Raw genomic sequence first — 20,172 nt, 5'->3', positions numbered from 1 at the left:
CCAAAGACGTAACACGTCGTTACAGCTTTAGTATAACGTTCATAACATGAAATGATTTTTGGAATATAATCTTACATTAATATCTATACAAACGATTCTAAATTATATTTATATATCCTTTGTTTATATAGGTTGAGTATATCTAGAATTCAATGATTCTCAAAATGAAACGAGCATTTTTAATACACCTTTTACCATCTATATGCCTTCCATGTTTATCATTCTACAGTGAAAATATTGCGGTAAAGATGTTTACAAGCTATGTTGCAGAGAGTATTAGGTCCATAGTAATATAAGTTGTATAACACACGACAAAACTGAAACAGGCTACTTCTCCGTATCAATGGCGAAGAAACGCCCAGTACTTATTAACTAATTTGTGCTAAAAGAATGACGACATGAGTGAAAACGAGCCACGGCCACTAGGGGGCAGTCTTCGTGCATTTTTACCTCAAATCCGCGGCTCTAGCGGCTTTTTACTGACTCATTTCATGCATCATACCCAGAATGCACAGAGAGACACTAAAATAGCGAGATTTCAGGTATCATGGCGAGCGCGGCCACTTCTTGTTGAAACATCACGTTTGACATTTTGAAAGGATTTATCTATACCTTTATTTAAGTCACATGAAGAAAGGTGAAGTACTGATGTCCTGCTAAGCAACGCCGGAAGAAGGATTGGTCCGCGGTCATGGCAGCGTCTGAGCTTTATACAAAGGTAACCCTGAAAGCGCGTCTCGGCTGCGGCGGCGGTCCCTGTCTGCATCAAATGGTCATTTTGTCAGTTTCAGACCGTCCACTCCTAAAATTACAGTTTTAAAAAAATTGCTGGTTGTAGCGTCGTTTTGTGTCAGTTTCAGTGAGATGCAGGAGTATTTGTCGTGATTGAACAATAGATGTCAATGAATGAAATTTTGTTTTGTCGGCCTGTTATATATATTTAAAAATTTCCCCTGGTACTAGTGTATTAGGGGGATAAATAAAAGCTCAATGTCACACAGTCGCCGCCGCGCACCGGTGTTTCATTTCCCCCTTATAAAGCGGTCTGGACCCGGATACCTAGGTGTATAAAGGCGTTATCCTTCAAAAGCGGCTACACCATGACTGATAAAACGAATAAATCACACGAATGTGAGATGCGTTCCCATTGTTCGGCCGTGTTTCTGCTGTATCCAGTCGAATGTTTTCAGCTCTATGTGAATGGCCGTATTGTACATCTCATTTTACGCAATTCTTATTTGAAGCTTTTACGGTGACTTTTGAATAAAGATATTTTGGATGCCTGTAACATTACCTCCTCGATTAGCATTTAAAAACGCCTCGGAACGAAAAAATACAATGTATCATTTTCAGCGGCAATCTGCGGGTGGGGTGCTGGGGGGGGGGGTTACTGAATGGTATATTTTTAGACTGGTCTCTGACAGCCCGGTTAGATACGCCTCCCAGCCAGACCCTCTACATGAACGGTAGACCGCACTGATCCCAATGAAGCTGCATAATCATGAAACAAATATGCAGATCATTTGCACATTTGGCGATGCAGTTGTCTGATGCGTTTAACGGGCTGCAGTAAATGAGCTGCTCTGTCCGGTCCGTAAAGCGGGACAACAACAATGCTGCTGTCGCAGGAATTAAAATTGCGGCGATGTAAATTTTAACGTGGTTTAAAGGTGATGCTCCTTTTTGGTGGAAGAAGCCCGTTTTGGACGCCGAATGATGGAAGCTCGTATATGTTTGATGCTGCTGTTGCGGTTCTGAGCCAATGCTGCTAAACCGCAATGCAGAAACGTTTTTAAAACGCATCGCTCGTGTATGATTGAATCTCTCACCCCAACAATAAGATTTGGTTTGGCAAAATGTATATTTCCTGTCTTCGGGATATTGTCCTTTATGTCCTCACGCCTCTGCGTTAAATCTTTGTAATGGTGCAGCTTCTCCGTTATTTTGTTCATTTGAAATAAAGAAATTACTACTTCAAACTAATGCATTAGACACCGAGGGAGCTTGCTCATGTTCAGTGGTAACTTGCCTGAAGATAACACTGTGCAATGAAATCAAATTCAACATTGCGATTGCCTTGCAGTTCATTTCTAAGGTTTATAAATGTATACGAGACTCCGATTTGCCTGTAAATACGCATCTTGTAATAAAACTGCTCTTAGCCGAAGGGTTTTAAGCTTTCTGAGGCTGCACTGGGGGTGCCGCCAACCTGACTGACCACCTCAGGCTACGAGCACCCAGCTGCCTGGGTCTGTCACCTCCTCCATCAGGGCCGGTCCATCAGCATCTGGACGTGCGCCCGGTCGGCTCTGCTGCAATTTGCTCCTTGCTTGCTGGTCCCAGATTAGGGGTTTTCTTAACAAGGAATAGATGCAATAGCTGTTTGCCTGTATCAGATATATGTACTTCTAATTATGTATTTTGACACGTGCAGCAAAACCCGCAGAAATGCGCTTAGTTACACACAGATGCTCGTCAAGGCCTGTCGAGGGTGGAGAGCGTGTGGTTAGTTTTCTTTGGCGCAGCAGCTGAAACGCCAGTGGTGTGTGGAGGTAAGACTGCCCGAGAAAGGTTCGGGTTTCTGCGGGCTCGAATGCCACTCCATGCCCCCGGGGGCCAGCTGCGAGCCCCATTCGGCAGGACGTGAAGCCAGTGGTGTCCCGGATTATCTGTGCCTGACTTTGGAGAACATGCTGCTTATTGTGGCCCCTCAGCAATGAAATGAAGCTGCATTCAAGGTGTAGAAAGATAGTTATTTAACTCACCCCCCCCCCGCACCATCTCTGGAATTCACTCTCCAGCCTAATTTTGCCTCGTGTTATTGTCAGTGTAGTGTGTCTCTGATCTTGTACTGTCTGAGCACCGCATCAGCAGACGCTATGCCCTGAAATCCTTTAATAATTTATATGTGGTCTTTGTGTGCATTTTACATGCTTGAGGTTTATTACTGCCTCTCCATCCATAAACCTCTGTCATTAAAGAACTGTAGTCTGTGATTTGCGGAGCACCTATGAATAGACAGATGTATCGCATATCTTTTGCAGCTGTGCACTATACTGATACCTTAGCATCCTTTTATTTAATTATATGGTTCAGCTTTGATAGGGAAGAAAAATAAAGCTATTTGTGTGTCTGTCTGTCTGTCGGGGGGGGGGGGGGGGGGGGTCAGGCATTTGGCCCCCACAATGTGATAAAAATCATACTTTTAACATTGTGGGGATCATTTTTTCAGTGTATTTGTTTCTTGCATCATTGTCCTATCTTCCATTTTAAACACTGGCATACATTAGTTTGCAAACATTCTTGCATTGAAAACCCATTTTTTTGGCTGTTCTTGAATGCGTTCTTTGATTTTTTTTATTTTTTTTTTACACACTTATTGTACATGTGATGCGGTCTGCGCTTCAAGGCAGGGCAAAATAGGATGACTGCCGTCTGACAGACTTCTTTACTCCTGCTTTGACTAAGGGTGCCTGTAAAATTGTCCACTGAACACGACCGGATCTGTGGGAGCTCAGTCTTGAGGCAGAAGAAGGTTGAAAGAGACCCAGTATCCGTGCTCACTCAATGGGGAAGGCCTGCCTTTTGGGGGGTCTCAGCCAATACAGTTAATCTATGGTTATATAGTGGGAAGGAAGGACACAGCAGGCCTTGACAGGGTGACAAGATGAACCAAGAGCTGGATTTTATGTATCTGAAAGTAAGTACTGCATTCATTTCTAGACCATTCTGTTTATTTATGAAAATTAAATGTTTTGGATTAGGCTTGGTAGTTTTTGTCCCCTGATATAAAGAAAATGTTGGATGCTTTTATTTTATTATTAGATGTTTTACTTCAGTTGTGCTTCAGTCTAATGGGTATTTAAAGAGCTTTCTGTGGACACCCTTAGTCTTATACAACCGGAGAGGTTGTCTATGTTTGTGATAACTGCTTGTTCAGTCTGAGTTTGATGGTGCTGTGAGTTGATTTTAGGTGGAATGACTTGTTACGGAGTCTGTTGGTGTAAAGTTTAGGGGGATGTTGTAGGTTCTTCGTTAGTCATCTGTTTGCTCAATCTAGTCTCTCTGAATGTGTGGTTGAATATTCTGGATGATCCTTGTGCTTCTGGGAAAGTTCTTTATTTGTGATCCCATGTTATCTTAGTCGGTGTCTCCCACCTACCCTGTTTGAGTTCATCCAACATCCACAAACTTATCCCAGCCTGCTGTCCCTCCTGTTAGCTCCTGGTAATCAGACCTGGAAGGCTGACTACCGACCTCCACCGCCAGAGATCCTTTGGGCGCTTACTGGCTTATCAGCCCCCCCACTTCATTTTAAAGTCTGGAGATCCAATGTCGGGAGTCTTTAAACTGCTGGAGTAATAATCTTATTTACGGTTTCCTCTTGCTTTTTTAATAACAAAACCAGTTTAACATCATTGATCATGGAGCGCACCTCAGTCTTTCTTGCAGTTTGCTTGGCATAGGGTGATAGTTGCTAAGTAGCACCTTCCTTCTTTAGTGGTTTGGGTGTTTTGCTGTTTTTAGTATGTGAAAGTAACAGCTTTAAATTGTCCCCCTGCATGAGAAGAACCATGGAACAATTGCAGGGAACGAACACGAGGTCAGCAGTAGTGCAGCTCTGACTGCAGCAGATTGTCACACGGGTTGCCATCATGTGACGAAGCGTTTGGAGGTTTTCTGTGGATACATTTGTCTGCCTCTAATGGTCTGGAGGTGTGGCGGGTGGATTTTTGGCGGGGGTTGGGGGGGGGGGGTGCTGATGTACCAATGAACATTTCTGATGGGTTTAGGTGGAAGATGACAGCCTGAGTGGGGTGCTGATCCTACCCGAATATTTGGTTCGATTTTGGTTGCGCGTCTGTTAATGACATTCTTAACACATACGTGGTGTGACAGTTTGTCTGCTGAAAGTCAGGTAACGCAAATAATGCAGCATATTCGCATTTCAGACTTGACACACTCGCACCTTTGACTTTGTGCAATAAACTTTACATAGTTTAGAAAAGTGAATTATTTTTGGTATGATAACGGTATGGCTCTTTGTGTGCCCCAGTGCCACAGTAAGTGGTTCTGGACAGGACTCAAGCTCTGTGATTCGCTCATCTGAGCTGCCCACATGACCAGCTGTGTCATGGTGCAGTAACTGACAGTGTATTGGCCACCACCTTTGGCTTGGAATCTGCTTGCTGAATTTCAGATGACCGTCTGTGATATATAACCAGGCAACTCCACCTGTTGTCTGAAACAGCCTCACTCGCAAAACAGGCAATCAGCTGTTGCCAGTGTAGTTTTGTAACGGTGACGACATGGGTCTCCTGCAGTTGGCAGAGGCGTTTCCTCGCTAGTTAGCCCGTTATTTTATGTATGTCAGAATCGTGCATTATGTCCTCTTGTGTTTATGGAAAACTGGCTTCTGTGTGGGTTCCCGTAACATTTTGCTGTGGTGCTTGGTGTTCCTCTCTGGTCTGACTTGGACCTCAGTGGCCATGGCGTGGAAGGCAGTGGTTTCCTACACCGTTCTTCCCACGGACAGCGCAGAGTGTGGAGGGCCAGAGAGGGAAAACGAGGCCTGGATATTTAAGCGAAAGCTTTGGGACTTATGAAAGTTAATTTGATAATTCCGTCTTGGCTGCGATCAGATTTTGCAAGCAGATTTGCAAAATCTTCTCCTCTACTTGTATTTAAGGCTGAACATATCCCACTGTTGAGCTGGCCTGCCGACGTTCCCTCCTACAGTCCGGTGTTTTGTTGGAGCCTGTTGCAATGTCTCACTCATCCATTATCCGGCTGCTGATTCCATGACACCTTCATTCAGTTAAATTTAGCTGAAATTCAAATTTTATTTGTATAGCGCATTTTCACAACATTACGTTGTCTCAAAGCACTTCACATTATCCCTGCCCAAAGCCCCCCTGAGAGCAAGCCAGAGGTGACACTGGCAAGGAAAAACTCCCAAGTAGGAAGAAACCTTGGGAGGAACCAGACTCAAAGGTGCCGGCAAAGGAAGGCCAAACCCTAACCAGACCCAAAGGGGGAGCCCATCCTCCAGGGGGTGGCAGGGGAAGTTTAAAATAGCAATGCAGTCATGCCTGGTAGCCTGGCTTTCCTCTTCATGTGCTCTGGTGCTAACAGGCTGCACCTGGCTCTTCTTCCTCCTGTAGTTCTGGTCAATTCATGACCATGAGTGAGTGTGACGGGGGAGAGTGGCAGACTGGGCACCAGAGGGACAGATGCGGGGTCATCCCAGCAGGGGTCTCCCTGGCTGGTCAAGGGGTCGTGATGCTCTATGTCATAGGGAGGATTATCATATCCTCCTCCTGTGCACTGGGTGGGTTCATTAACCTGGTCAAGCCAGTCCCACCTGAGGGATTAAATTTAATTTATTTGTGTCTTATAATACCCCTGCTGTGCTGTCCCCTTGTCTTGTCACTCTCCCACAGAAGATGTCTGCTGACGCGTGTTTTTCTTATGCATGCTGCGCTCTGGGAATTCCTGTGTGTTTTTAAGCCCTGCTTAATTTTTATCCATAGTGATCCAGGCCTCTTCATTTCGTGCCCAGCAGCTGAGTGCTCATCTCTAGGCACTGCTGCCCTTCTGGAGCTGTGTACAGGCTCCATATTTACCTCCCATCTTCTCACTCCCTCCTCTCTTTCTGTTGCGGCAGGTTAGGCTCCCTCGAGACCCCCCCCCAATCAGGATGGGACTGCTCCTCCTGATTTGTTCTTTCCTTGCTCCCCCTGGGCCGCCCTCTGTGTTCCCCACACCGCACCGCTGGCTGCGTCATCAGCTGCCGTTGTCTTGACTACGGTCTTGTGACTAGGAGTTTTTCGGCTTTTATCCGAGCGATTAGCCCAGCGTCTGATCTAACATGAGTCATCGGGCAGGGCCCAGTGATGCTGCTACAGCATACTGGTTGGGGTCTTTAGCTTTGGTCGTGGGGATGTAGGGAAGTGTTTAATTCTGCCTGGTGACAGAAGCATGTGGTCATTCAATGAGACTTTGCAAATGAAGCAGTCAGAATGAGCGTTTTTTTTTTCTAGGCTGTGTGTAAGAGATGATCTGACATGCATGTGCACTGCTCCCTTCTGTTGCTCGATACTCTCTTGAATCGACCCTGTTGTGCCGTGGCCAAATAGATACAGCTGTTCAGGTTGTGCGCTCGAGTCATAATACTGTTACCGGGTGACTCGCAGCATCAGCAACTTCAATCGGCGCAGGATCAGCAACTTCAGTCGGCGCAGGATCAGCAGCTTCAGGGCTATGCTGTGGCTTAATAGCTTCCATTAAGAGCCTGTTTGTTCATCCTCAGGTGAAAAAAGTGAACAAATAGCAATAATTCCCCAGATTCAGCTGATCTTAACCCCTGCTTTCATTTCTGCTCATCTTGGATCTTAGAGCCGGTACAATATTATTTTCATCACTTGATCTGCGTCGTCTTGAGAGCATTGAAGGATCAGGGTGCGAGTTTGGGCTATTTTCTGATTTTGCTGGCTTGTTGACAGCGTCCCTGTCTGACTTTGCACAAGCTTGGATGGTGATTTACAGGGCAGAAAGGCTTGAAGTGGAAAGTGCTGCACTTTCTGCATGAGAAGCTGATTTACAGCCTTGGGGAGATCCCTCCCTATTCTTAAAGGGGTGTATTTACCTAAAACGGTTTATTTGTTACAAAGTAACGGCAATTCTAGTCCATCATGAGGCATACCCACAAACGTATGGTAGGGGCAGTGTTTGAGTGGACATGTCTTTGAATGGACAAACTTCACACACAGTTAAACAGCCAGGGCAGAAATCGCGCACACAACCATGGAGGTGTGAGGGCACATAGCCACCCAGTGAACACAGATGGAGCTGAGATGACAGTTTGCTGTTTTCTGTTGTAATGCGCTTTGGTAGAGTTTGCCTGGTGACTGTGGGATGGTTACAGTATATTAATGTAGGTCTGCTATGTGCTACGACTGTTGCCGTTGCCGCGGTATCAACACGCTGTGTACTTTCAGCATGTGCTGTTTTTTCTGACGGCTGCTTCCTAATCTGTGTTTCCGCAGCAGCCTCACCGAAGCCAAACCCCCCCCACCCCCCCCGCTTCTGTACAGTTGGCTCTTGTGACCGGTCTTGCCCCTCGAGGTCAGGGGGTGGGGTTTGAGCTCAGAGAATCTTTTCACTCAACTGGTGTCATTATGTTGGTTGTCATTCAGGGACTGTATGTACTGTATTAATGAATCTTTTTCAAATGTAATGTTCATGTGGTTTAAGAAGAGACCTGACTTCACCCTGTAATGTGTAAGAAGTACGTTGTATGTTGGCCTACATGAAGATTAATGATTACACAGAGAACAGTGCTGAATTAACTGCCTTGTTCCATGTATCCAGTGTGGATTTGGCACTGATATATCTCAAGGTGTGAGAGTAGCTTCATCTGGGTTGAGATGCCAGTTATCTGCTGTTCTCCTTTGGGTTTTGGTAGTTTCCTGCAGTTCTGCCCTGGAATCAGAAGCTGCTCTTCTGTGCTCCTGGTCAGCTACCAGCTGCTGTTCTCTGGAGGTCAGTTGGGAGCCTCTCTCCTATATCTGCCACGTTGGAGTTCTGGAGCCTCATGTTACCCTGAGTGAGCCAGGCTCCGCTGCCCCAGTTCTAGCCGGCCCTGCTGCCTTTAGCAATTTGGACCTGGAGTCTGTTCTCAGCTGCCCAGGAAGTCTGACAGGTGACACCAAGGTTCCTCAGCAGGAATGTGATAGGAACACTGAGTAACCCAGTCAGGTTTGATTTTCCACATCGGACGTGCCTCCGTAAAGTGGCGTGTGCCTGCCTGAGCCTGCATGAGCATTCGCACATGTTGGAGTGATTGGTATTTGTTTGAGCACCCCGTAGCATTTATGCATGGTGAGTAATGAAGGCCAAAAATTATAGACTTATTCCCCCCAGTGTTACCATAGGAACTAGGGAAAGAATCTTGCCATTGCCCATTGTGGTTAGTACACCTCCCGCTGGGCTTGGTGTAGCTCTGCGGTGACCTAATGATGCATGTGGACACGTTATTTCCGATGACTAGCGTGGAGCATGAAAGGTGCATTTGTCTGGCTGTGGGCACCAGCGTTGTTGGGGAGTTTGGCTTCTTCAGGGATTGCTGTCTGGATTCCACCGCCATGTGACTGGATCCTTAAATCAGTGCTTCTCACATGCCTGCGGATCAGCTGATACCTCCAGCCCTGAAGAGCGGTGCTCTGTCTGACTTAAAGGGAAATTTTAAAGGTGCATCTATTTGTTATTTTTTCCCCCTCACTAGGTTGTCTCTGACCTGAAATATACGTATTATATATTTGTACTTTTTGTGTTTATTTGGTTTCGTATATGAGGTTTTAATTATGGTTTCTTCGTAAGTGCGTGTTAAACCCTGGAAGTCTGGGCACATTTTGTCTCTCATACTTGTTCAAGCACATGACCAAAACATGCTTGTGCCTGAATTTAAAAAAAAATAATAAAAATTTATGAGGTTGTCCAGAGCCTAAGCTTCTCGTTAGTTTGGACGGCCAGTCTGCACATGTTTTAAGGCCCCGAGACGGGCACTTGTGTCCATGTTCACGCCCCTGGATGGCCCTTCCTTGCCGCCAGGGAGTTTTGTCAGCATTCTTGCCGTCTCCGGGGCGACAGGGTGCAGCTAATGCTGGAGCGCGGGCATGCGGGTGACGACAGCGCTGACGCATGTCCCTGGTGCCCTGTCCCTGCAGTACGCCCGGGTGTGGATCCCTGACGCCGAAGATGTGTGGAAGTCCGCAGAACTCACCAAGGACTACAAGCAGAAGGACACTGCGCTGCACCTGCAGCTGGAGGACGGCACGGTGAGCAGGACGCAGCCCTGATGGGTCCCCACCTCTGGAGGGGCTTCCGACTAGTAAAATAAACACGTACTCAAAATCTTCAGGGGTCTCCCATTACCTTCTCATCCACCAATGGGGGGGGGGGGTCTGTAAGGCGGTGTGTAATTGCCGTGTGCAGCAGTGGGGCAGTCCCAATGATATAGTCACTTGCTTCTGAGCTGAACCTTTTGGGCATGGAGGCTTCATGGCTACGTATAGATGCACATGTGCTATTACACGTCATTTATCAATTCCTGCTCTGCCGTGGCGTGTCTGTCCAGGAAGGAGACGGCGGCCTTTTCTGTGCTGCTCTCCCCCACCCCCTCCTGCCTCTCTCTCTCTCTCTGGGTGCATTTAATCCGTACCCTGCGTGGCACTCAGAATGGAGATAGTATCCCTTCCTTTAACAGATCTACCCCGTCGCACCATCTGGTGCAGATATGACAGATTCATTGAGCTTGTAGAAGGTGGGGAATGGGCCACAGCTAGTCCTCTGATTGGCTGATGGTGGGATGGCTGTACACAGTGGACATGTAGCCGTTTTGTGAAAACGTGAACGAATCTTTAAACACCACCCTTCTCTTTAAATCTCACCCCTTTGTAGACTTTGCAGTACAAATTAGACCCCAAAACGAAGAACTTGCCTCACCTCCGGAACCCCGACATCTTGGTGGGGGAGAATGACCTCACGGCCCTCAGCTACCTGCACGAACCTGCCGTTCTCCACAACCTCAAAGTTCGCTTCATCGACTCCAAGCTCATTTACACTTACTGCGGTGAGCCGGGCTGTCTTGCCATGGTGCCTTCGTGGCTTGAGTTACATGGCTTTCTGCTGTATGGTTGACTTGGTCCCTAAGCATCAACGATTGTGTGGATGGTTAATCTTGCACTTTGATGTGATCTCGTCCTTAGGATGCCTCCTTCCCCGTGAGCATGCTGATTGGTGGCGATTCATGCTTTTCATTCATCTCCTCTCCCAGGTATCGTCTTGGTGGCAATCAACCCGTATGAAACCCTTCCCATTTATGGATCGGACATCATCAATGCCTACAGTGGGCAGAACATGGGGGACATGGATCCCCACATCTTTGCAGTGGCGGAGGAGGCCTACAAGCAGATGGCCAGGTGAGGGAAGCAGTGTGGACCAGCTGGAAGGAGCTTGGCCTCCTGACCAGAAGGTTGTGTGTTCCAGACCTTTTTGGGAGGACCATTATGTGAAAGGAATAAGGTGTTTAACCTGAAAATGACTCTAGTATCTGGTAAAATGTAAAACATTCTTAGTGTGCGTAGGCTAGTTGCAGAGTACAGATGTTAAGAAAATAACAGTGAATCATTTTTCTTTTTACTGCATTGTTTTTAAGCTCTTTGGCTGTGTAGATATTCCTTTTGATTGTAAAATGGGGCAAATGTTAAGTTTGTACTCTGTATTTCAGTACATAGGGTTATGGAACTTTTTATATATATTTTTTTACCTGTTTTGAAGTATTTCAAAATACCGAAATAGCATTGCTTTTGAAAATACGATATATCGTGGTATAATGTCCGGTAGGTGTGACAGTATGCAAAATTATATATCTCACAAGCGAATGATGAGCGTTTTTGTGGGGGGGAAGTTAATATTCATCAGGACTGACGTGCAACTTTTTTGGCCGTTGAAATCAGAGGTGAAGCAAGGTCTTTTAAAACCAAATATAATTTAATTACACGAATCGCAGATTAAGGCAGGTGTGTGTGAACGGAGCCGCAAGTCAGGACTCTGTTGCTCAAATTTCTGTCCACCAGAGATGAGAGGAACCAGTCCATCATCGTGAGCGGCGAGTCCGGCGCCGGGAAGACCGTCTCTGCCAAGTACGCTATGCGCTACTTCGCCACGGTCAGCGGCTCCGCCAGCGAAGCCAATGTGGAGGAGAAGGTGCTGGCATCCAACCCCATCATGGAGGTCAGCCGCCCAAGGAGCGTTTGTTTTTTTTAATTATCGTCGGTGTCCATTTTGACATGTTTAGGTCGGGGGATGTTTTGCGGTCAGCTGGCAGGCTGCTGTTGCCCGTTTTAATATCTGCGCCATGTGTCACCCTGAGTTGGTGGGGTGAGCTGTTGGATGCTGGGTAGCGCTTGCAGCATCCTGGAATGGCAGCATTTGCCCGGACGACCTTGTGGTATCGCTACACGGGCTGAATGATAAAGAATGTGTGGCATGTGGCCAGAACTGGGGAAATGGGGATAACATCGGAAAGCAAAGGACAGGGGAGGAGCCAGTGCGGAGTGCACTGCCATCAAGCCAGTGAGGCGAGGGTGCCCTTTAAATACTTCGCAGTGGCCGCGCGTGACCTCAGACGTGCATAGAGGAGTAGCTGTAGTGAAATAGAAAAGGTAATAGTGAGAGGAGGGTAACAGTGCCATGGAAGAGGTGGGGGGAGGATTAAAGCTCCAACTGTACGTGTGTGAGACACTTGTGGGGTGGGAGGGGCTGGGGCCGGAAATGGTGCCCCCATGGCCACACGGTCCTCGGAGTCAGGGAGGCTTTGTCACCCTGTCCGTGACACACCAAACAAGGGCAGTGGACACCAGTAAATTGCTTAGGGTGGGCATGGGGGGGGGGGTCTTTTGGGGCTGGGAGGCAGAGGTGGGTGGGGTCTTTGGGGGGTCAGAGGTGGGTGATCTCTTTGGGGGCAGGGAAGTGGGTGGTCTGTATGGGGTGGGGAAGGGGGCAGGGCAGGATCTGGCGTTCAACAACTGGGTGGCTTCTGTCTGTGTGAGTCACGCAAGAAATATGGAGAAGTCTGATTCACGCCTGTTTCAAAATAACAGGCAAGGAGACCCCTCTGCTGAAGCCGGTCATGTTGCATGTTGGCTGTCAGACCACGCCTGTCTGCTGTCATGAACCCAAGACGTCTTCACCGGCCTGTGGAATTCCTAATGCACTTAAACCCCCCATCTGCTGTAAATTTATCCTCATTTACGCAGCAGCAGTATATTAATGTCAGTCTGAACCAGTGACTGACAACGTGATCATTCCCATAACGAAGTTTGGGTGTGTTCTTGCACATGTGCAGTTTAGGAGTAATACACTCTGCCCCCTACAGCTCAAACAGTGAAGGGCAGGTATCGCTGGTGCTGCAGAGGTATGACTTCATTCCTGGTCAGCTCTTCGTTCATCAGCCTTGATTGAGCGTGACGCTTAAGCACAATCACGTTAGATTAAATTACTAATAGTGAAAAGAGAAATGTTTGTTTTAGCTTTTATTTACTCGGGCGTTTGATCAATGACAACTCAATGGTTTTGTAAATCTTTGCCGGTTAAACAATTGACTCATTTAAATAGTTAAATGCTAATTTATTCTGCGTTAAGCTTCAGAGATGAAGAGACAAAGCGATCAGCTAGCAGGACCCCGGCATTTTGTGCCGCTCTCGGCCTGTACTCGCTTCTTTCAGGGAAAACATTTGCCGTAGGCCTTTTGTTAGCACACACAGCTGCTAAAGTACGGCATCCTTCCACTGCAGTGTGACACGACATGCATGTTTTAGGACACCCCCCCCCCCCCCCCCCCCCCCCCACAGGAAACGGGGCAGTTTCTCAGATGGCAGGAGGAAACGGGTTCGATTTATATTTAGTTGCCATTTTGGCATTGCCAGCCAGTGGCTAAAAGCTGCCTGAAGTCAGCCCTCCCCCGCAGGCCGGCCATGGACACCAGCACTTCAGTACCCTCTGTATGTGGTGGAAAATGCAGACGTGGGCACGCTGGCCCGCGGGGCGGCTCTCCGCCTGGCTCGTCGCTAATTCGCCCAGCTTCCTCTCGAGCAGACAGGCAGCCCCTAAGAGAGGCAGCGTCACCTTGGGAAGCATTCGTGCTCAAGATCCGTTTAGGCTGTTGCACGGGGTGGCAGTGCAACTTTCCGGGGGGGGTGGCGGCGGTTTTCAAACAGACTGGGAGGGCCGACTTTTAATTACGGTTTTCCTAAAAATGCCTTCTGACATATTCTACTGAGCTGCTAATTAACGGTGCAGACCCCAGAGGAGCTCAACCACACGTCGTCATGTGATCATGCTGGGAAATAAAAAAAAATTAAAAAATGGCAAAATAAACCCCTCAGCGTTGTTAGTTAACCTGTGTGCAGAGCTGTCTCCAGGATGTTAGTTATTTGGGGGGGGGTGGGGGGGTGAGCCTTCCTGCTACTACAGGCACCTGTGATACTGGTGCTGATTAAATCTGATTTTATCAGATTGAGGTGTTGGAGTTCTGCGTATCCTCCACTATAAATAGAATCACTTGGATTCTGTGAAAGTGGGGTGTGATAGCTGTAAATCACGCCTTTACTCTGTGCCTTTCCGTAATCCTTAACCCTTGCTCCGGTGGGCGCCGTAGTTCCATATGCCGCGCCTGCCCTCCATGAGACCCTCCGTGCTGCCTCGCCTCCTCCACCATCTGGCACCGACGTGTCCGTTTCCCGGCCCTTTTCATCCAGGCCATCGGAAATGCCAAGACCACCAGGAACGACAACAGCAGCCGTTTCGGGAAGTACATCGAGATCGGCTTTGACAAGCGGTACCACATCACTGGGGCCAACATGAGGACCTACCTGCTGGAGAAGTCCAGAGTGGTTTTCCAGGTAAGTGGCTGAAGGGATGCTCTCACAGTGCTGCTGTGGTTCTCTTCGTTCTACACCCTGAGGAATGTGCACAGAGACTTTAACCGCCATGCTAACGCTGCGTCTGCATCGCACAGCTACAAGCATGAGAAGCGTTCTGGGTATGTTCCTGAATTAGACTCAGTGTACTTTCATGGCCATTAAAGTTCCTGAAATGTTGTTTTTAAAACCAGGGGCTGCGATGCAGACTGCCGGCCCCTGTCTGTGTGTTGCTGGGGGTGGGGCTTAGGCACAGCATTCAGCATCAGAGGGGGTTAGGGTTAAATGAAAAAAGGAAAAACTGTGATTATTGAAACGTCACCCAAAATCAAGCCTCCCCAAGTTTAATAGTACTACTTACAAAGATGATTTGTGTACTTAAAATTTAATAATACAATTGTATCACATTGTGGCAGAATTTTGTTGTGATGATGATTAGGGTCATTCATTGTCATTGTGTGTGTGTGTGTGTGTGTGTGTGTGTGTGTGTGTGTGTGTGTGTGTGTGTGTGTGGTGTGTGTGTGTGTGTGTGTGTGTGTGTGTGTGTGTGTGTGCGCGCACGCACATTTTCTCATCCTGTCTGTTTAGTCAGCTGGGCTGAGGTTCCCGTCGAAAGCACTGACTTGTGGTTTCGTAGTATCCGTTATTCTGTCTGAGTGTCACTGTGGTGCTGTGCTCTGTGCGCTGTGCTCGGTGTGCTCTGAGCACTGCAGTGTTTTTGGTGCTGGGATGGGAGGGGCATCACAGTACCTTCGCAGAGTTCAGATAACAGTTAAATATTATCACCCTGGTTATGTAAAAGCTGTGAATATTGCTGTGATTTACCGTGAGGACTAATGCAAATTCCTAACAGGTGGAGAGCAGGAATAGGCTTCTGACCTGGGAACAGATCTTCTGTCCTAATTGTGTGCTATTAAAGTCCCTTTGCAATGAGCCTCTGTAATATGAAGCAGTTCTCCACATCTTTACCAAAGTATCAAGTCGTTATTGTCATTTTTAACCGAACGCAATTAGTGCACTACACAGTTAGAAATGAAACTACGTTTCTCTCTGACCAAGATGCTACATAGATTAACACAGGAGTAACATGTGAATTGGGACTGAATACAGGGTGAATGCTGCCGGCACCTTTGTAACATTCCTTTCTGCACTTTGCCACAGCATGTCTGGTGAGAAATTGTGAGACATTCAGAGTTTTTAAAATGCAAGTCATAAATCAAACTTACTGCTGGTTAAGTTGACTTCCAAGTCTTTTCTCCCCTGAGTCTGAAACGACCTTTTTTTTGTATTTTGTTTGTAGGCAGATGAAGAAAGAAACTATCACATCTTCTACCAGCTGTGCGGCTCTGCCAATTTGCCGGAATTCAAAGACCTAAAATTAGGTGCATTTTTTATGTGTTTTTTCACCAACAAGGTGGTAGACGGGGTATTTGTGTCCGTTAACCTCTGTGTTGGGTTTTGAAAACATGTTTTACAATTTTAATTGATATCAAAGACTTAACACGTAAGAGGCAGCTGGCTCAATAGGTCATCTATTAAAAGCTTTTTTGTAAAGGAATCACTCCTCTCCTGAAGTGGTACAGAAGCTGTTGTGTGTTGATGGATAGCAGTGGGGGGTGGAGCTTATCCTCATGCTCCCACAGTGAGCAGACACCTGCCCTGGCTGCCATAGCAACATAGCCCTGGTGACAACACTGCCACACTGCCTCTCTGTTCCCCCGCATCCTGCCCAGTGGACGCCCCTTTATGGGTGATCCAGGGGCTCCCGTTGCTCAGCAACAGAGGCTCCTACATGGCCTGCCATTTCTGTCCTACCAACCCATGAGACTTGATGGTTGTACCTCGAACTTGCTTCTGTCTTGCTGCATAATTGCGTGAAATGTCCAGAAATGTTTTACATGGCTGTTTGCTCTAGATTGTGGAGCAGGTGTTTCCCAATCCAGTCCTCGGGATCCTCAGACGGTCCATGTTTTTGCTCCCTGCCAGACAATCCACATTTTAATTACCGGGAAAAAATGTGGACTGTCAGGGGGTGTCCAAGGACCGGACTGGGAAGCACCGTTTCCATAAAAAAAAGCTGTTTGCTTAGATGTCATTAGGTAAACCTGTAAGAGACCCATTTGATCAATAGTTTGATTATGGCATCTGAATCACTGTTGCGTTAATTAGTGATGAGCAGTGAAATATGATTCGACATGGACCAGATCAAACTGAGCAGAAGAGTTACAGTCTGCAGAGTGTGCACCGGTGTGTGATTCTGTGCTCGGAGAAGAGTCCGGAAAGGGCTGCATGTGTCCTGAAGATGCTTTCTCATCGTGACACTGTTTCCGGCTTGCAGTCAGAGCAGATGACTTCCACTACACAAACCAGGGCAGGAACCTCGTCATCGACGGCGTGGAGGATGCGCAGGAGATGCTCACCACACGCAATGCTTTCTGCTTATTAGGTAAGGCCTGCGGGACATTGAAATAGTCAGGGTTGGTTGTCTTTTTTTAAATCCCTTGTTTTAGCTATGGAACTGCAACGGAAACAAGATTTCTCTACAGTACGTACTGGTTTGTGGATTAAATGTACTGATGGGGAAAGAACTTGAATGTTCTACAAGCCTTCAAAAAATAAACCAACGCTTTACATTAACTGCTCCTTAGTTACATTCAGTGTGCATTCTTAGAACATTCATAAGCAGCATGTATGTACACCTGTTAATGTATGTTAGGATGTATAGTTAGGTGATACTTATGAATGCATTGTGAAGGTGCACTGAATGCTCTACAACTGCATTTTCAGGGCAATATGAATGTGCACTTGCTGCAAAGCCTAACCCAATAAACACTGAACGTCTTACCTTTGGATGATGATAATGATGATGATCATCGTTGACTTCCCACCAGGAATCAACGAATCCTATCAAATGGGACTTTTCAAAGTCTTGGCTGCGATTCTACATCTTGGCAACGTGGAGGTGAAAGACCGAGACTCAGACAGCAGCAGCATCCCGGTAAGATCAGTGTGACACGGCATGTATAGCATGACATCATTAATGCTGCGAGATGTCAACAGCCTATTTATACAACAGCCTATTTATAAAAAAATAAAGCATTTTGTTGTCTTCGAAGCTTCAGTTGTGGTCTGAATACTTGTCCTTATATAGTATATGTAACTGGTTTATCTGTGCGAATTTTCTGTTAAACACCCTGACGCCATGTCCTGATAGCAAATTTACGATACAAAATAAGCCGATTTTGTGTAATTATACACATTAAAGAAAAATAACCCGGTTACATGTATTTAGTAGCGAATTACAAAATAAATCATTCGGTAAATCGGCATATACGCCTTATATATGTGTCGCTGCTTTCATGCAAGGCGCGTGGTAAAAGGCACAATTAATGCGTGGTGATGTCGTGCCCCTTAAGCAACGGCTAATAAAGTTAGGAAAAGTTTGGAAAGAGGAATAGAAAAAAAGAGTGGAATGTCGGAAGCAGCCAAGGCGTCGACAGGAGAGGAGTCTCTGGTTCCCAAAAAGGGAGGCCCACTCTGTTGTTACAATGCATTGTCACCTCCCCTCCTTATTTACTTAAGTTACTCCGGATGACACATAATTTAAACATTTCACTGTACAGACACCCCAGCCCTCCCGGAACTTCCGGGAGTCTCCTGTGTGTTGGTAGCGGCTCCCTGACGCCTGCTCTCCTTCTCCAAAGATACTAGATAAGCTGTAGGCCCTTTGCTCTCTCACACACCAATGCTCTAAAATCCAAATGTCCAGGCTATTGTGTATAATCTATGGACGTCAGGGAGCCACTATCAACGTGCGTGAGACTCCCGGAACTTCCGGGAGAGGTGGGGTGTCTGCACTGTCCGTCTTAGTAGCTGTGCGCCTTGATGCTTTCATTTCTGTGTGTTTTTTTTGTGATCCCTGATGCACTTTGGCTCTCAGCTACCTTGTAACCACAAAAGTGCTCGTCGTTTGGTACGGCAGAAGTTTTGTTGAAGTTTAGTTTTGTTGTAACACACAAAAGTCAATATCAAGAGCTTCAGGCTTTTTCAAAATAAAGGCTGTTGATAGCCTCCCATGTGTCCCAATTGAAAATGGTACATTCCATGTATTATTAAAATATTTTTATTTACATAAAGGGGCAGGACATGTTACTCCTCCCAAAACTTGGAAAAAAATGTAATAATGTGACCGTCCAAAAAGTGAAAAATACCTTGATTATAATTTTAGGTCATATCGCCCACTGATAGTCACTTTTAACTGGCCACATGCATCAGTCCCAGATAATCCTTAAATTATTGGAGTCCAGGCTACAAAGCTGAATGGATTCAAGTCAAATGACATATTGGATTTTACAGTGGTTAGTTACAGCAAATGACATTATTGCAAATGTCTGTAGGACCACAATACCGTGTGATTGCAGTTGAGGCCAGTAGTGATTCGCTAGATGGGCTCTGATATTGCAGCCCACTTGTGTGACATGTATTATAACTCTGCATAATGCTCAGTCACTGCACATGATATCCTTGAAAAAGATTTCAGAGCAAACATGCATGAATTCCCCAGCGTGCTTGTGTCGGCCTCCCTGCTGGAGTCCTTATCGCTAACAAAGCCAAGTTGTTGACCGAGGGTGGTGGGAGTGTCACTTTTCATACCCAGTGGTCAGTCTTCCCTGCAAAGCTCAGGGTGGGAGAAGCCTTGGGTAAATATTTTAAGTCCTCGTTCTTGTTCCAGCCGAACAACAAGCACCTGACCGTCTTCTGTGACCTCATGGGGGTTACGTACCAAGACATGTCTCACTGGCTGTGTCACAAGAAGCTGAAGACGGCCACAGAGACCTACATCAAACCCGTCCCCAAGCTGCAGGCCATTAATGCCCGCGATGCCCTGGCCAAGCACATCTACGCCAAGCTCTTCACCTGGATCGTGGACCACGTCAACAAGGCCCTTCACTCCATGGTCAAGCAGCACTCCTTCATTGGAGTGCTTGACATCTACGGGTACGTTACCAAGGACACAAGCCCTAGAACAGTAAACCCGGCACAAGTAGGAGTTGGTAGGTGTTAGTGGTTCTGCAACCAAGACCAAAACTGCAATACCATCTTGTGTCGCAGTTCTGGAAGACAGAACCACAATTTCCACCCCCCTACCAAAAATAAACCACAGCCCTCTGCCTCAGATGCAGTCTGTTGAGAGCTCTCATTGCGTTACTATTGTTACAAAACTCATTTTGCATTTCACAATTAACACTATAGCACATGTAAATCACAAAATTATTATTCTGTTTAAAGTTAGAGCAAGCTGAGTATTTTGTAAATATTACACCTTATCGTCTTCATCTGTGTGTGTCACGTGACTATTTTTTCCGATCATAGACATGCGATCGCACCAGCAGTAAGAGCTACGCTGGTTTCATTACTTCAAGAAGGATAGTAACTGTAAAGTTGCAGAGCCCCCATTGTGGAGGAATTTTGATTATCCAGTTTCTTATTCACCGCTCAAGTATCGCCCTCCATTCTCGCCTGCCTGATGCGCTGTTTCTGCCTACAGGTTTGAGACCTTTGAAATCAACAGCTTTGAGCAGTTCTGTATAAACTACGCCAACGAGAAGCTTCAGCAGCAGTTTAACATGGTGAGCCTGGCCTCCCTTCCTCGGCATTTCTGAGGCGGCCAGTTCGTTTCCCAGCATCC

General features: G+C 46.7%; 1 protein-coding gene across 6 annotated transcripts in view; it reads left to right on the top strand.

The window, feature by feature from the left end:
* The first annotated feature begins 503 nt into the window (after positions 1–503).
* Positions 504–20,172, top strand: part of myo5aa (myosin VAa) — a 40,192-nt gene continuing 20,523 nt past the window's right edge. For all 6 annotated transcript variants that reach the window (XM_049030802.1, XM_049030801.1, XM_049030799.1 and 3 more), the window contains exons 1-11: positions 504–718; positions 9,729–9,839; positions 10,462–10,633; positions 10,838–10,982; positions 11,640–11,796; positions 14,322–14,465; positions 15,784–15,865; positions 16,822–16,929; positions 17,375–17,481; positions 19,216–19,481; positions 20,032–20,113. In XM_049030802.1, coding sequence (XP_048886759.1) covers positions 692–718; positions 9,729–9,839; positions 10,462–10,633; positions 10,838–10,982; positions 11,640–11,796; positions 14,322–14,465; positions 15,784–15,865; positions 16,822–16,929; positions 17,375–17,481; positions 19,216–19,481; positions 20,032–20,113 — 1,401 coding nt within the window. In that variant the 5' untranslated portion in view covers positions 504–691. The remainder of the gene's footprint in view (positions 719–9,728; positions 9,840–10,461; positions 10,634–10,837; positions 10,983–11,639; positions 11,797–14,321; positions 14,466–15,783; positions 15,866–16,821; positions 16,930–17,374; positions 17,482–19,215; positions 19,482–20,031; positions 20,114–20,172) is intronic.

The sequence above is a fragment of the Brienomyrus brachyistius genome, chromosome 11, assembly GCF_023856365.1.
Source record: "Brienomyrus brachyistius isolate T26 chromosome 11, BBRACH_0.4, whole genome shotgun sequence".
Lineage (NCBI taxonomy): Eukaryota > Metazoa > Chordata > Actinopteri > Osteoglossiformes > Mormyridae > Brienomyrus > Brienomyrus brachyistius.
The sequence above is the reverse complement of the archived record's forward strand: the minus strand, read 5'-3'. Positions and strand labels throughout refer to the sequence as shown.